The sequence below is a fragment of the Strigops habroptila genome, chromosome 8 (genome assembly GCF_004027225.2).
Source record: "Strigops habroptila isolate Jane chromosome 8, bStrHab1.2.pri, whole genome shotgun sequence".
NCBI lineage: Eukaryota > Metazoa > Chordata > Aves > Psittaciformes > Psittacidae > Strigops > Strigops habroptila.
In genome coordinates, this window is record NC_044284.2 from 47,759,502 (window position 1) to 47,776,387 (window position 16,886).

Here is a 16,886-nt window from a genome sequence, read left to right on the forward strand (position 1 = left end):
GACCTTTGGAGATCGTCTAGTCCAACCTCCCTGCCAAGGCAGGGTCACTTAGAGCAGTCTAGTAGAAATATGGAGGTATCTAGTAACTTACACTAACACCTGTATTCTGTTGTAGTAAGCACAGTCCACAGTGTGTTTAAAATTCATCTAATTCATTGTCCTTCCAGGACTGTCCTTTGCTCTGTGAGCTTTCAAAATGTTGATTATGCCTCCAGTAATCTGTGCAACTACACCAGAGTGGAAAGGAATTCTCCTGTAGCAATGGTTGATTTGGGTGATTCTGGAAGATAGTATTCATAACTAGCATATTGAGTTTCTCATCCTAGAAACAGAAATAAAATGCTTCATTAAATTTTCCCTTTCAGACACGTGTGTGTGCATATCTGTACATATGGGAGTATGTGTGTGTGTATGCACTCCATCTAGTGGTGCTTTCTCATGCAATGTTAGCACAGTCTTAAATACACTTTATTATTGCAGAATTCTTTCATAAATTCTTCTGGCCTCAACCAGTTTCTGATAGGAAATACTATTTCATCATGGAAGGAAAAAAGTAATGGTATATTACTTGTCAGTGAGGTAGAACTTGTCATAGGTCTGGAATAGAATAGAAAGATAAAATAACAAAATTAAAAAAAAATGTATGTTCACAGCTCAAGCTATTTTGGTAGTACTTAGATATCATAAAAGCAGTGTATTGCAGTTAATATATGATCATTTATAGAAAGGATATTTTCAAGGTATGTCTAATGTCCTTTATGCAGCAAAACCCCTCACTGTTGACTAGATTAACAGTTTATGCATTGTTGAACTTATTGCTGTGGTCAAGGAATCTGAGCTGAGTCACTCAAGATGAGATTTTACCTGCTTTATAGTGTATGAATGTCAGAATCAGGTGGAAAAGAGGGTAGGATTAAACTGAAAGATTGCACACATCTGTGCAAATGTTCCTCCACATAAATTTGCAAATATTTTTCTGTCTCTTTTAGAGAAAAGTTCTTTTCACAGAGGTCTTTTAGATGCTCACACTTTTTAGCCTTAGGAATGCTCATGAATGAAATGCCAGATTTCAGTCGGTTTTATGTATATTTCTTTTATCTTGTGTTTTGCAATGACTACAGATCATGGATAACTGGAAGTATCACAAAACAAAAGTGGCATCTTATTGGTTGATAAAACTGGATTCTGTAAAACAACGAAAAGTAAGTGACCTATATTTCATTTTCTGAAAATCATGTGACGCAGACACATACCAGTATTTCTACTGGTGTTTAGCAGTAGCTGGGCATGACTTGAGATACTAAAATACTGGCTATTAATACTAACATATATATGAATTAATTCCATTACAGGAAATTATGTTGCTCCATATTTAGATAAGCATAATTATCCTGGAATGTAATTTCAGAAACAATTCCTTAAAAGATTAGTCTGTTGAAAGAAAAGCAAACAAATAAATGATTAGTGCTTAAATACCTGATTTTTAGCAAACATTCTTAGAAGTGTATAGATTCAGAAGATTTGATTGATAAGGGATGAACCATTCAGCAGTTTCAGACCAGGCATATTAAAACTTCATTAGACTTAGTGATACCATACTTGGTTATTTAAATCTCTGACTCACAGTATTATGAAGATCATGTTAAGCAAAAAATAGACCTACCAAGAAAAGATTATTGACATTGTTATAACGTTCAACTAACTGGTTTAGTCTTGCAAAGGACTAATTATATTTGTTTATCATTCTGTCTTCACTCGTCTGCTATCTAGGAGTTACTGTTGTGCGTAGCATCTAAGGAGTTTTTAATCTGTTTAAAAGCTGACATACGCTGGTATGTCAGCCATATCTGTATGTCATATGTCAGTCAAAATAATCTTCCCAGTGTAATATCTGTTTTCCTTAATATAGCAGAAATTATATCTATTAGTAATACTTTGGTGCCCCTAAAGCAATATTTTGGGTCTTTCTCTGCCTCAGCCACTGACACATTATGTGGATTAGCATATCAGGCCCAGGCATTTAATCTCTGTGTGTCTCAGTTTCACAATCTATTTTTATAGACCATAAAAGAAAGAGACAATCAAAATGCTGTATACATGATAAATATTAAAAATGGAAAAGGTTGGTAGATGGTTATAGAAGAACAGAAGAACTATTTCAGATCTTCATCTCAAATTACTTTTTATAAAATCAGCAGTATGATCCTCAGTCTTTCAAATTGTATTTTATTGAATATTTCATTAAATGCTTGTATTTTCACACTGGACAGAGAAAACGTTCATTCAGTGTGATGTCATGAGATAGAATTATATTTGACTATTCAATTTAAGTTCAGATATTAAATGGAGTATGTGTCCACACAGCTTTTTAGAACTAAATTAGACATGACAAACTGAAGAAGAACTTGGAAATGTAGGAGGATATAGTTTAATCAAAATTCTTCTCAAACCATGTCAAATGGCAGCACAGCTCTATAATTTAGCAGAATTATTTCTTCTGCCATTGACAGGAATCAGTATAGCAACCATCTCCATTGGCTGAAATGGTGTCATTTCTCGTTTGATATCTACTGTTATTCTACTGAATAGTCCTTTGCTTAAAATGATCTTATTCCTTTTTAATTACAGGAAAGAGTGCTGTAACCCCAATATACATGTGCATAGGTCTTTTCTATTGTGTGCATTTGGCAGTTGTAGCCTTTAGCCCCAAACCAGAGAGACTTTTAGTGGGGGTTTGTAGAAAATGGTAATATGGAGAAAGAGCTGCTAGGAGGGAGGAATAGATCGGTAGATACATATGTACATACGTACATAGATAATAGGGCCCAAAATTCACACTGCTGTTACAGTGGAGATGTCATTTTCTCAGCAGGCATCTTTGGGACAGTTGGAACTGGTGGGAGACAGGGACATGTTGCTGGAATTGCTCACTTTAATCTATGATGTCACAAGCGTGGAAAGAAGTCACCAGATTGGGCCCACCATTGCAACTGAGATATGGGGCTTCACACAAGCCTGGTTAAGGGGTTTTTTTTTTTCAACCCTTCCCCATAAGTCATTCCACAAAACTTTGTGAAGGAGTTGCCACAGGGAGAGTGATAAATCTGCTCTTTGAGGGACTGCGACTTTTTACTATGCACTCTTCAACTGCTTTTCCTAACCTCCTTTTGGGCATCTGGCTTAATTTACCTACAATAAAGGCTAGTTCTGTCCTTTATATGACTGACAGTCCAAGGGCACATGTACAAAGTCAGGATGATACAAGTTGATATGCCAGATCGTTATTAGCAAAAACTGCACAATCAGAAATGTGGATTTCTTTGCTCTTCTTGTAAGGACATCTTTTACAACTTAGGAGGCTTATAATTCCTGAAAGCATTAGTGGGCCCTTCATCTTTGCTTGCACGGGAAATGATTTGCCTTTATTTTTTTAAACTGCTTTTAACCTCAATCCCTTCAAGCAATCAGATAGTTATTCTTAGAAAGGTAGTTTATAAAAATGGATTAACTTTGACAATGACATTGCAGCTGAGGACTGCCAAATGTGTAAGCTTTTGTTGATTTGAAAGAAGTATGTTTTATATTCCAATGAGGTGGGTAAAGGAGAAGTGAGCTCAAGGTGCAGAATATTTATGCAAGTAAGGAATCCGTGTCTCAAAGGTACCTTCTGCAACTTTGTGAAATATAAAACAGAAACTCAGTCCCCTTCACTATACTTACTACGAAATTCTAACACACAAGAAGAAAATACCTGCGCAATGTACTAGATTTCACAATGTTCATCCCTGACAGCTATATTTGCTTAACAATTATTCAGCACAATGTAGAAAAATTTAACTTCTGCTCATATTCTTAGCGTGTAATATTCTGTCATTACAGCAGAGCTACAGGAGGCATTTTAGAAGCAAGTTGAGAGTAAACTGATGCTAAAATGAAATTTAGTCTCCCAAGACTTACAGGCAAGAGAGACTTGTATGGGAGGAGTTGTGACTGCTTCGTGTTACATCACTTTACATAATTTCTTTAAAAGTGTTTTGATGGTTACCAGAGGGTTCTGAATATGCTCTTTCATAACATCTTGTTCTATTACACCTAGATAATTGGTTATGTTAAAGTAAATGACGTAAATTAAACAGAAAGATGAAGGCAAACTAGGGAAATTAACTTTGAAAAACGAGGATGTAGGTTTCATGAAGTTCCAGCTCGTATGTGATGGCTTGTCTCTTTTCTTAAATGGATGATTGAGGCCATGTTTGCAAATTAAGAACAATTAACTGGGACATTTTTCCCCTCTGGCGTATTGGCAATATCAACACAGTAAAAACAACAAGAAAGTTGGTTTGTTTTTTTTTCTTTTCCAGAGTACCTGGCAGTCTACAGCTTGCTTTAAGATGCAAGGTTCAGTCCTTAGTTTTCTTCAACTCCAGGTGCTAAAGTAAGAGAAAAAGCTCTACACTGGCATCATAGTTCTTAGGTCATGTCTTTTGGACTAGTGAGAGAATCTATACAGCGTGGAACTGTTCTGTTTTACACACAGAGATAAATTACTGTCAGTCGTGTAACATTGCAAAGGAATGTGTTGTTGATCCTTTATGTAATTTAGGGACTCAGTTCAAATGGGTGTATGCAATCACAGCTGGCCTTTTGTGTGGGGAAAGCCTTAATTAGGCGAGACACAGGGAAAAGACTGCTTGAGAAGCATTAAGATAGTAGACTAATGCTGCTAAGGGAATGTCTGAAAATCTGGGCCCATTCCACTGCTCCATGGAGCAGTCCAAAACCTGGGCTTAGCTCCTGCAGTTACTAAACAAGGTCACTATTCTTAGGTTATAATTTACTACTCTTTTTATCTCATTCTGCGAAGAAGAGACCACAAGTGTGGTGTTTAATGGTAGACACCTGCATTCATAAAGATTCTCAGCAGAGAGAATACAATGCACTGTACTTGCATTGGGTTATTGTGTGTATGGAATTAGTGCAAGACCTGTGCATGCAGACTAGTCCTAGGTCTTCAAAAAGAGGTTAAATAACATTTAAATGACACATTTCATCGAGGTTGTCATTATCAGGTATGTATAGATTTTCTGCCCATTAAGTATTACTCTTTACTATGTAGCTTCACTGTTCTATTGCAAGCATTTTGTTTATTTATGCTTTGTTTCCTTCATTATGTCTAATCAGACTATTTATAAACAACAGTTTGTTTTCCAGGACCAAAACCTGCAATTCTCTACCATGTTTCCATACTTTACTGTTCTACTAAATCTCATTCACCTTTTGAGAGTCAGATGTTTCACTACACGAATCAGTTTGTCATACTGATCTCAAAGTTTCCTGGGAAAGTATTATACCACCTAATTTGCAACATCTTATATCAAATAAATAATACCTCCATCGGTTCACCACCCACTTGAGTCTGTTTTACAAAAGAGGCAATAAGAGTGTCTCTATAGGTAATCATGTTGATTTAACTGACTTTTTTGTTAGCAGGTTATATGCAGCATAGGCTTTTTTTAGGACAGATTTTCCACTGTTTAGAGTGCCAGTGTGGAGCCTAAATACTACTTTGGTCACAAAACTATTCTCAGTCTTGCTGATAGTATCTAAATAAACAGAAGCCAAGACACTCTGGAGCCCATTTCTCTCCAGTGATTATGGAGGGAACCTAGAGGCCTGACTTAGGAGGACGTACAGATGTTTAAAAGCAGGCAAGATGAATCCCACTTTCCGTGTCCCGGTTCAATGGGATGTGCAAAGGTGTATCCAAGAGGAATCTGATGAGCTGGATGTGCAACTACCTTGTAAGCATGTGTGAGCACTGAGTAGCTAAGACTTACTGTGTAGAATGCTCAGTGCTATACCGAATGCAGCTTAGCATTTTCTTCACCCACATCTTTACACACTTGCATTTAAATGTAGTCTATATATAATAAATCCGTTGCATTTCTATAAAAAATAGCTATTTTAAATATCTTGCTGGTTATTTTCTTACTTATTTCACTACACAGTTTTGTGCATGAAAGTTAAACTAAAATGGCTTGATCTAGGCTAACACTGAGCTTAAACAGACATTAAACTAAAAGCATATTGTAGCTTTTCAGGATATTTTAGTTCTTTATAAAATAGATAGTATTTTAAAGGAAAGTGGGGAAAAAAGAAGGTATAATCTTCAAATAGATAATATTTGGATTGTTAATTATGTTGCTTCTAGTCTGTAATTGTGTCCATTTTATTTCTTTTTAAACTCTTTCTGTTATTTAAACGAACTAGTATTGAACTGACTGAAAAAAAATAGAAATGAACTTTACTGTAAAAAAATAAAATATTTTTATTTGGTTTTGCAAAATGTTATTGACAGAAAAGGCATATCATAAAAGTTTGCTGATGAATGCACAGAAATGAAACAGACATCTGTGGGAATTTATAGCTATGCAGTCATCTGTGAGTGTGTGTTTGTGTGTGTATGTGTGCAGTGAATCAGCAAACAGTTTGGTTTAGGTTTTGCAATATGCCCTTGCTTTGATTTGCTTGGAATACTCTTTCCTAGATTTTGGATATAGTCAAGACAAGTGTTCATGCCGTTCTACAGCATGTCTGGAAGGCTCCAGACATTGAAAATTTACATCTATACCGTCTCTTTAACCGTGTATTTAATCGCTTACTTTGGAGCCATGGTCAAGGCCTATGGAACTGTTTCTGTAATTCAGGGTAAGCCTATTTTTCTTATCTTAGTCTTCTTCATAACATCACAACTACAATCAATGCTAGCATACTTTTTTGCTCATTTTCATTCAAGAGAACGCTGTAATACATTGAACTCGTTTTAAAACCATCTATAGATATAGTAGAATTAGAAATCTGTTAATCTAGGCCAGCATTTCACTAATGGAATCAGACATTTAGTAATGTATTTACAAATATAATAATCTAAGCAAAAAAAATTGACTTTTCAAAATGTCTGAGCTTTAGGTCAACTCTTTCATAGGATGGTGCACAATTTTGAGGCCAGTCCACTCTGAGTGTCAAATGTGGACTTACCATCAACATAAATTACTATGATATTTATATGAGCTCAAGACTTACAAGGGGAGAATTCAGTCACAAGTGCAGCTGACATCTCATGCCAAATGCAGTGTCAGTTCTGTGATTTACCAATAATGAGTTTGAATTACTATGCTTGATTATATTCATTGTTTTCCACACTGGTGGGAATTTAAGTATACGGAGAATAGGAAATGTCCACACTGAGGTAAGCAGAAGGTTTTGGTTTGGGTAGCAAATACAAGTTTTTTATGGGGAAAAAGAGATCAGGCCATGTATTGCAAGTTCAGTATTCTACACTTCCAAATCTACATTCCTGAAATCAAAGGCATTCATGTAAGGATAGGTTTGGAGGACCAGATCATAGGTGTAAAATAATCCCCCGTGCCTCAATTTATTAATAAGAATACAAATGCTTAAATATGAAATATATTGCACACAAAAAGACATTTTTATTTAAGTATATAGAATGTATAAAGAATGGGAGGGGGTTTGATTAGCTTGCATAACAAACACAACAGTATGCTGGTGGATATTGTATGTACAAAGGAATCAGGTCAATATGTTCTTCACACATAATCATTTGTCCTATGTAAAGAATGCACATAATGCACTTGTTAATTGTTTCCCAACAAAATGGGTAGCAAGAAGAAGAGGGATCTAAGGGTATCCAAAAGGTCATGAGGTTTTGGGGCTTTTTTTACCATTATCTTCTCATTGCTGAAGGCTTGTTGTGCAAGCCATTAGGAGTCTTTACATTATTTTTCACCGAGATGAGCCATGGGAACATGCAGGTAATGTCAGCCTTAAGGTTTGCTACAGGTAGGTATTGGCAATGCAGCATACTCCGAAAGTTAAAGTAGGGTGAGAAAAGGTTTCTGTGTTTCCGATCCAAAACTTTTTTTTGGTATAATCCTCAGTAGTTGCAGGATCCCTTCTTCATGCCAGCAGAGGTGTGTGAAGTCTTGGGTCCAAGCTCCATTTTTGTTGTAATAAAATATTACAATTACCTTCCCTTTTAATAATGCTGCTATTATTTTGAATTTTGAATTTATTTTTAGTGTGCAAATCTAATATGCATGAAAACCTCTAGATTTTTTTTTTCTCTACAGAAAATGGTTTTCCTTTGAACAACTCTGCTGCTCACATGGCTTGGGAGAAGAGTCTTGGAGCCAGCAGAAGAGTTCAATGAAGAGTAGGATCTCTCATCTAGCATTATTTCATTCATGCAGAACAAGACAGCTGATTCCAAAGTGGAGTCAGCTTTGCATTCTTTGCTATGTGAAAGATTCTAAAAATACTATAAAAGTAATATACAAATACCCAGTATGTGCAGAGATCACTCTGCATGTAATACACTTACTACAGAACTCACAGAGGAAAACAGAAAGGCTGTTTGTACTTTCCCAGTATGTTATTTACTCCGTTACAAGCATCCTTCTTGCCATGTAATCCCCAACAAAGAATTTAGGACAGGACCTCTGTAGCAGAGAGGCCAACTTCTCATCACTCTTCCCTAGAGTTCCTTGTGCTATTTTAAAGAACAGATTGGAATAAACATAGGACATGTGTAGAATTTGGGGAAACATGTAGGACAGGGGTATTAATGTGCTAATTCAGAAACAATGCAAGTATATGAAAATATATTGAGGAGTATAGTACTTTGACTATTCACAAGATTTATGTCTTGGGAGAAAAGCAGAGCTGATAGCCTTAAGGTTTCCTCTTGCTGGTTAGATCTCTTCTAGGCATATGCTATTTTAGCAAGAATGAATAAAGAAGCAAAGAAAAGCTCAGAGCGCTACATTTGATTTACTGTATAATAAAGTTAATAAGTGAAAACTGGTAGAACCAGTTGAGTTCAGATGGTTATAAAAAGAATAACACATTATTGACAATAGTGCACAATCAAGCATAATACTCTTTTCCAGATCTGGCAAGGAGTCCATGATTTCTTACTAATGTATGGAAACTAAACTTACAGCGTAACAAATTAAGCTTCCTTAGGTAATAGTACTCTGATCCCTGTTGATTGCAGTATAATGGAATATGAACTGAATCTGTGTAGCACACGGAGGAGATTGCGCAGGCACATTTATATGAAAGTTCATTAAAATTCACATACATAGTTCTAAATCTCAGTTTTTGTTGTTAGGCTAACTCTATACCACTGTGTTCATAATTGACTGTAGTTACAGCAGGTCACATTATTCTTCACTGATAAAATCCCTCCTAGCAGTGGGAAAGTGATCACAGACCTCAAAGCCCAGAACTTAAAGAATTTATCAAGAGAGTTTCTTCCATGGGATTTTTGAGATTTATGGATTGAATTAGAATATAATTATGTGTTGCACTATGAATGACTGTAACACTCAGAACTTCATCTTGCTGCTTTCTACAAACCATCACATGATTTCATAAGGAAAGAACAAAGACAATAGATTAATTTTCATGTAAAAATACATGTGGAAAGCTCACAGACAGGAAACAATATTGACAAAAGTATGTTGAAGGAAATAGTAGCTCTTCAACTAGTAGATTATTCTGCCTTTGATATGAAACAGTTTTGGTGCCTGATAAACAATATTTCTTAAAGAATTCATTAGATGGATAATAATTCAGGAGAAATGCTTGCATCACTTGAAAATTACATGTGCAGTGGAAATTCTGTAGGACTGAACAGTTTCAGCTGGAAAATATCATTTAGACTGAGGAGCCAGGCTGAAAAGTCAGTTAGCTATACATACAGTTGGCTATACATACAGCTTATCTTTTAGTCATTGATGTTTATAATTCAATCCTAATACAGCATAATATTAAAAATCTCACTAGGCAGAAGTAAGCTTGCTGGTTCTTTGATTTTGTTTTAAGGACAAACTTCCTATACCAGGTTTGTGAAATCTACTGCTGATCTCAGTGGACAAGGCTAAATCATCCTGGATGCTATGTTGAAGCTAGGTGCAGCAAATTCTCCTCACTTTATGAAGTGCTTCTTCAATAAACAACCCCCCTCCCTCCCCTCAAGCTTACAAACCTGGATAATGTTTTGACCAAAAAGTGTCTTCACAGGGACCACGGTGCCCCTAAAACAGATGTAATCATCTGTAATCTGGTTGGAGTTTGGCACAGCAGGGGTGTTGAGGTGTATGCAAAGAACTATTGTAATCTTCTGTGGTAAAACATACCTGGTTTATGTTGGTATGGTATGGTTTTGGGTTTTTTTGGAAAGAGACATGGCTTTTTAAGAAAACAAAAGGATGATGGTCTGTATGTCAAAAAAGAATGCTGCTTTAGATACACTTGGCAAGTTGCACTTAATTTTAGAAGACCAACCCCATATGACCAGATGGAAGAAGTAGTATTTGAATGACTAAACTGAGAAACTCTCCACATGTTTATTTGGATAAGGAAGCAGAGCACATACTAATCACCTGTAAATTAATTTCATATCTGTTTCTTGGTATCATGTACTTAAATTAGAAGATGACTACTATTATGCTGTGTAGACATTTAGAAATAATTTATTACTTTGATAATTCCTTTAATATCACGTCACATTTGCATTCAGGTGGTAGCCTGTTAAAAATAGTAAGTGGCTTTTGTTATTTCTGTTGTAAGACACATACACAATTATGTGACAATAAATCTTTATGTGCTAAACCTACGTAATGGCCTTATAAAGGCTTTAGGGAACAAATCATGTGAAAAATGGCTGTGAAAATTTCACATATGAAGATGAACTTAATTTGTGTTTTGGACTCTGCATCTGCCAGCATTTGTGTTAAATAGTATAGACCTTTCCGGTAAACAGGCAAGGTCATGCTTTTTCTCTTGTTAAATGTGATATAAAGCAGTAAAGCTCCTAGACTGCAATTTGTGACAGAAAACATGAACTCTAGTCTTCTTCCATAACAGGAACTCTTGGGAAACCATACTGAGTAAAAGCACAGAGGTGGTGACTCCTGTGCAACTCCAGTGCTGCCAACGAATAGTACAGCTTTGTAAACACTGCCTGCTGGTGGTTTACAAATATTCATCAGACTCAAGAGGATCCCCAACTGGGAATAGCCCCCACTGGGATGATAGAAGGTATAAATTTTAATATTCTCTCACTAAATTATAATTATAAAGGATACTATCAGAACAGGTTTCAGTCTATGTTGCTACCACTGCACTTCTCTTTAAGCCTAGTTCACTATATATTAAAAAAAAAGGCACCCCCCCCAACATTTCCCTTGATCCTGAGTTTCTATCATTCTAATCTCTCTAGCCCACTCTTGAAGTGCTGCTAAAAGAGACTTGATATACACATTTTGTATAAAACTACACTTATTAAAGTCTTGCCTACTGCCTAAGTAGCTGCAGCAAAGGCTTTCCATACAGTGAACTGAAAATTTCCTTTCTTCCCCTTCTCAGATCCCTCAAAGTCACTGATTCCAGATTTGCATTCCTAGAGGTATCCTAACAGGTGTGATACTTCTGGCTTCATATTCGCAGTGGGATGCTATAGGGGCACAGCTCCAACCAAGGGTCAGGTAAGTGCCATCTGATTTACTGTATTGCACAGTTTTGCAAAGTTGATTTCCAAAACTTACAGATTGAAAGTTTTATTATTTCATTTTATGGAGCATAAAAATATTTTCAAACCTTGCAAAACAGCATCATATAGTAAAAAATTATTTGGCACTTACCTGATTCTCCATTGGCTGGTTTAGTTCTCCAACCGGATACAATAGGGATTATAATATTGTCAGTATAGGGATTACTGAAAATGCTCCAACTGTGGGAGTTAACGATCTACAATTTAACAGTCGTAGCTGGAGAATTAAATGTAAGCTTCAAATTACATAGGTTCCAAATTCTATCCATAAAGGCAATTTGAATTATTATGTATATAAACTTACAAATGCTTTGTTTATATAAAACATCTTACAGACATTATTTCATAGAAGAGCTTTATGAGTTAAATATTACATGAAAAGCAAACCTTTGATATATTACCTGTTAAACTTATTTTATGACTTAATTGCTTACTTGCTATATCTCAGACTAGTTATTTGATACACTGAACCCATTTGGTATTGTCGTATGGATCTCAAGGCACTCTTATATAATTTAAAACCAACCAGAAACTGAATTTGTTTGGTCTCAGCAAAAATAGAAGTATGCTAGCCACAAAACAAATCATATTCAATATTAACGTCAACTGAGCTATAGCAGGAGTGTGGTGAAGTCATTTGGATAAGCTAAGACCAGAAAATCTTCAACCTTGAGGTTTTTACTGCTTTTACTGTTAATACTGCAGAAAATTTTTCATCATGACCAACCACAAACTATTCAAACCAATCGGATTACTCTAATGTGCTGCAGCTAACAGGCTTGCATTTGGGAAGCAGTGAAAGGGATGGTCCAACAGAACTTTCTCATCTCCAGTTTCTGTGTTTCTTTGGATGCTGAATGGAAGCTTATTCATAAATTTCACAGGCTAGAGGAATCTAAGCCCTCTATCTCCTAATGTCAGTATGTCTTCAGCAACAGAGTGTAATGATAATTCTGATTAAAATTAGTTTTTATATAAATCTCCACAAATGTTACATATATAGTGTGGATACAGCAATATATTAACTGCTAATAATAAGCTAACTACTAGTTAACCATGATATTCTGAATTTGTGAAAAGAAAGACACAATGGAAATAAATGCTCTTTCTCATTATGCCCCACAACTGTAAGGTAATGAACTATTTTTCTAAAAATGGAAGAGCCACAATACTATTTCACTTTTTATCTAGTTTTCTGTTTTTAAATGATATAAGAATCTGCACTACTAATAATAGTTTTCTTGACTCTCTGTAAAATTGTATGAAGTGCAAGAAAAGATCAGAGTACAATAAATGTACAAGAAGTCTTTTTTTTAAGACTTTATAAATCTAATTTGAAGAACTTTATTTTTTTCTGAGCACAAACCTTTTTTTTTTTGTTTCTGTTTATGAAAAAAATGTTTGTGAAACTAAAGCTTTCAAAGATTACAAGTAGATACCTCTTTAGCTGGGAAAATTTATTTGTACAGCGAGGAAGAAAAAGATAATAAAAAGAACCACACTAGAATGACACAAAAAAATTTTAAGCAATAATTTATACAATGTGTTGTGTTAATCCATCCTAACATTGACATAATTCATTACAAAATGGTGATTTAATGTGGATGTTATTTTTGCACACTTACTGTGCTCATTTAATGACTTCTACAATTAACTAATACTCCTATCACTAGGAAATGATAGATTTAAGAATGAATAATAGGCACACGATAAATTATTGTTTGTAGTATTACATAAAAGAGAGGTGATGCAGTTGCCTGTATTTAAAAGGTAAGTAGTCACTGATGTGACTTACTACATTGCAGCATCATTGTTCCTTGCATTACTAGAGCAGTGATGATAGCGTGTCTACTTCTAGATAATTAAGAGCTGGGGAACAAAACTGAAAATTTCTGGGTTTTCTCTAATCAGGTTTTTTTTTTTTTTTACAACTGGACTTTTTATAAGCTGGTTAACATCAATTGCAGGTTTTACCCAGTTTAAATTAAATAAATAGTACTGTAATAACAGACAACAATGGCTGAAGTATTAATTTTTGGTGGTAGTGTTACATGAGATACCATTGTTTGTTTACCTACTTGCTTTAAACACGAAGGACTGGAAAGATTTTGGTCCTCATACAACATCTTGAAATTTTTCTAAGAGTTTCTCTGGGTTTAGGTCTGTTTCCTGAATTAGCTACTGCCTAATGCCCTGTATGTTTTGTAAACAATATTTGTTGTACATAATTTCTTGCACACGATGATTATAAGGTACGATAAATGAAAAACTAATTCTTTTGCTCTTGAATGTCACTTTGCCAGTAAACTCTGCTATATTTTTCATATCCTTTCTAGGTGTTTATTACCAGGACCTTCACTGTTCATCATGAAATCATCTTCGTCCAACATTAGCTGCAGTTCATCTGGAATGTCTCACCCTAGCATTTTGTTCACACACAGATACAGTCACTTGTGAAGCAAAAGAAAAGTTGCTGTTCTTTGTAAATAACGGCACTCCTTTTCTTTTTTCCTTTTTTTTTTCTTCTTTCTTTCAAATTCAAATTTGTGATGGAGCTAAATATAAGCACTGTTACATACTTACTACCATATTATGATAACATTTAGCTGAAACCTACTGTAAAAGCATAGCTTTCCTGGAAAGATAATAAACCTTGTTAAGTTGTTTACACACACATGTGAATGTGTAGATCTTGCTAAATTTATAAGTAATTCCTTCCTACTAGAAATGTTATTTTTGCTGCAGAATATATAAAATAGAGTTGAAGATCCTATTATAGTGTCACATTATTTTGTAAGTACAATACATCGACTTGAATATTATTTATTGTAAAGCATATTTATTGTCTCAAATGTAACTGATCTTTTAACAAGGCAAATGATTAAAAAAATGTAATAGAACAGTAAACTGTAACAATCAGTGAAAATAATCTGCTAATTTCTTGGACATGTTCAAAATAATCCCCAAAACTCTGTAAACCAAACCTAAAGCAGACATCTTTTTATTTCTCCTCTGAAATTACAAAATCTATTTAATGCTGCTATTTTTTATAAGGGACCTGGTATAGTATCTTTTAGCCAAAGTGAAGACATCTAGTACACAAACAAAAAAAATATCAGTTTAGGCATTCGGTTTCTAATTGGATTCTTGTAATAAAACGGAAGCCAATGTTTGTTACCAGGTTTTCATTCACATTACCTATGTCCTGTGCCTTTAAGTTTCTTTTGGGAGCAAGAAGTCATGTTCAACTTGCACAAGCATGCATAGTGCATAGTTTTTCTGTTTTACTGCACAAATGGTAAAGCAGACACTTTTAGGAAATACTGCAGCTATAATGTGCTATTTCAACCTTAAACTTATTGGTTTGTTGTAGTTTTTAGCATACAATTCAGTACCTACTGTAGAATGTATCCTTGGAATGGACAGTATTTTCTAGATTTCTGACACCTTTACATGCTGGAAATCTAATTCATCAGAAAGCTCTCATTCAGCTTCAGCGTCCTGGGCCTGGCTGAAAGGCACAAAAAGAAAACAAGCCAGAGCAGGAACCTAGTATTTGCTCTAACAGGATTTGTAACTGAAAACATCATTCAAGTTTTGCTACATACAATTCATCCCACTCAGCATTATGCCATGAGCCTTATTCACTATAGAAATAATTATTAAAAAAAATCAGTTAAAGTAGATTTAAAAATGGATTTTTTTAACTGAGTAAAGGACAGAGTAGTTATTATTTACCAAAGACTTGTTTACTTACCAATCATGTAACCCTGAAACATGTTTATAAATTATCAATATATTTCAGGTATCCTCAGGAGCAAGTATGTTAGAGGTTTTTGATATCCAGAGATTTAAGACAAATTTAAGAGACTTAAGAGATGTGAGACTGGAGTTGTCTGGAAATGATTTTTTTTTAAACTTCAGTCATTGCATATATAAAACTGGGAATTTGGGTGAGATTTTTGATGCCTGTGCTGTAGTGCCTCAGCTCTAGAACTGCAGGATATATGATAATGAAATTATTTGTAAACAATTAAAAAACCCTCTTGATATTAGCCAGATATAAGCAGTCTTCTGGTCTGGTAAAGTCTTCTTCATTTTTGTGGTAATACTCGTTTAGTAGCATAGTACATTCATAATAATTGTATATCTCTTTTGGTCCGTACAGCGACCACTGATAAAGCGCATACTATAGTTATCTGTAAGACCTAATAAAAGCTGTAAATTCTCTCTTGGGGGAGACTTTCACTGCATTCTGCTTTTGGCCATATGGATAAAACCAGCTTCCAGCTTAGCTTGCCAGACTCAAACAGAGCCTTAGGAGAGTAGGTTCACATGCTTTCCCTCCCCCCAACCCCTCTTTTTGGGTTTTCTTTTTCCTTCTTTTAAGTTACATTATGATCTCTATTTTCAGAAGCCAGTGCAGGGACAGTCAATCTGTACAGAATACTCTGTCAGCAGAAAGAGGGCTACTAACCATACCTATGTGGTATGGTCAGATCTAGAAAAGAAAAAATACATTTAGTGTGTACAAAATTGGACCAGATGGTTGGTTTGCATCTGACATTACTTACTATATTCATATTTCTGATAACCTTGCCTAAAGTGGTACTATGTTCCTAATAATGTGTGAATCAATACTTCCAATAAATGTAATGCTACACTTTCCTGCCAGCTCCTCAGAACCGGTGTGTATAGTCTGTGGGTCGTTGATGGGCTGCACCTACAGTTCCACTCCAGGTAGTGCTGCAGGATGGAAGCAGCGTTTGCTCCTTCTGCAAAACAGCAGCATTTCCTTTGTGCTACTAAATGGGCCTTTAAAAAGTAATTAGCTCCTGCAGGCACCGCTGCGGCTGAACCCTCACCCTGAGGAGCAGCAGATCTGCTGCCCCTCATCATGGCCCCACCATCAAAACAAATCAATCATGGAGGTGCAACGAGCTTCCTCAATGCCTTCCATGGTACAACAGGACCTCAGGTGTTGTATCAGAGTCGCAATTAGAAGGAAAACAACACCGATGCATGCGTAACGATGAACCTGAGGTAAAAAACTGAAGACACGAACAAAATTCGGTCGGGGGTTTGGTAACGGTGCACGGCAGCGTTAGTAACTGCACGCAACCGCACCGCCGGCCCGCCGCTGGGTGCTCGGCAGCGTTACCGCCGCGCGCCTCCGCCTCACAGCGCCTCGCGGGTGCCTCCGGGGCAGGCGGCGCCACGTGCGCTCGCGGCTCGAGCCCGGCGG

At 35.8% G+C, this 16,886-nt stretch overlaps 1 protein-coding gene across 8 annotated transcripts in view; it reads left to right on the forward strand.

Annotated features, from left to right (window-relative positions):
• TTLL7 (tubulin tyrosine ligase like 7) overlaps positions 1–16,326 on the forward strand; it is a 71,655-nt gene extending 55,329 nt beyond the window's left edge. For 5 of the 8 annotated variants that reach the window (XM_030496451.1, XM_030496455.1, XM_030496454.1 and 2 more), the window contains 4 exons: positions 1,122–1,202; positions 6,548–6,708; positions 10,957–11,130; positions 13,978–14,315. In XM_030496451.1, the coding sequence (XP_030352311.1) occupies positions 1,122–1,202; positions 6,548–6,708; positions 10,957–11,130; positions 13,978–14,098 (537 nt within the window). In that variant the 3' untranslated portion in view covers positions 14,099–14,315. Of the gene's footprint in view, positions 1–1,121; positions 1,203–6,547; positions 6,709–10,956; positions 11,131–11,457; positions 11,577–13,977 lie in introns of all 8 variants that reach the window. The other 3 variants (XR_003992940.1, XM_030496456.1, XR_003992941.1) reach the window with 3 other exon arrangements.
• The last annotated feature ends 560 nt before the right edge of the window (positions 16,327–16,886 follow it).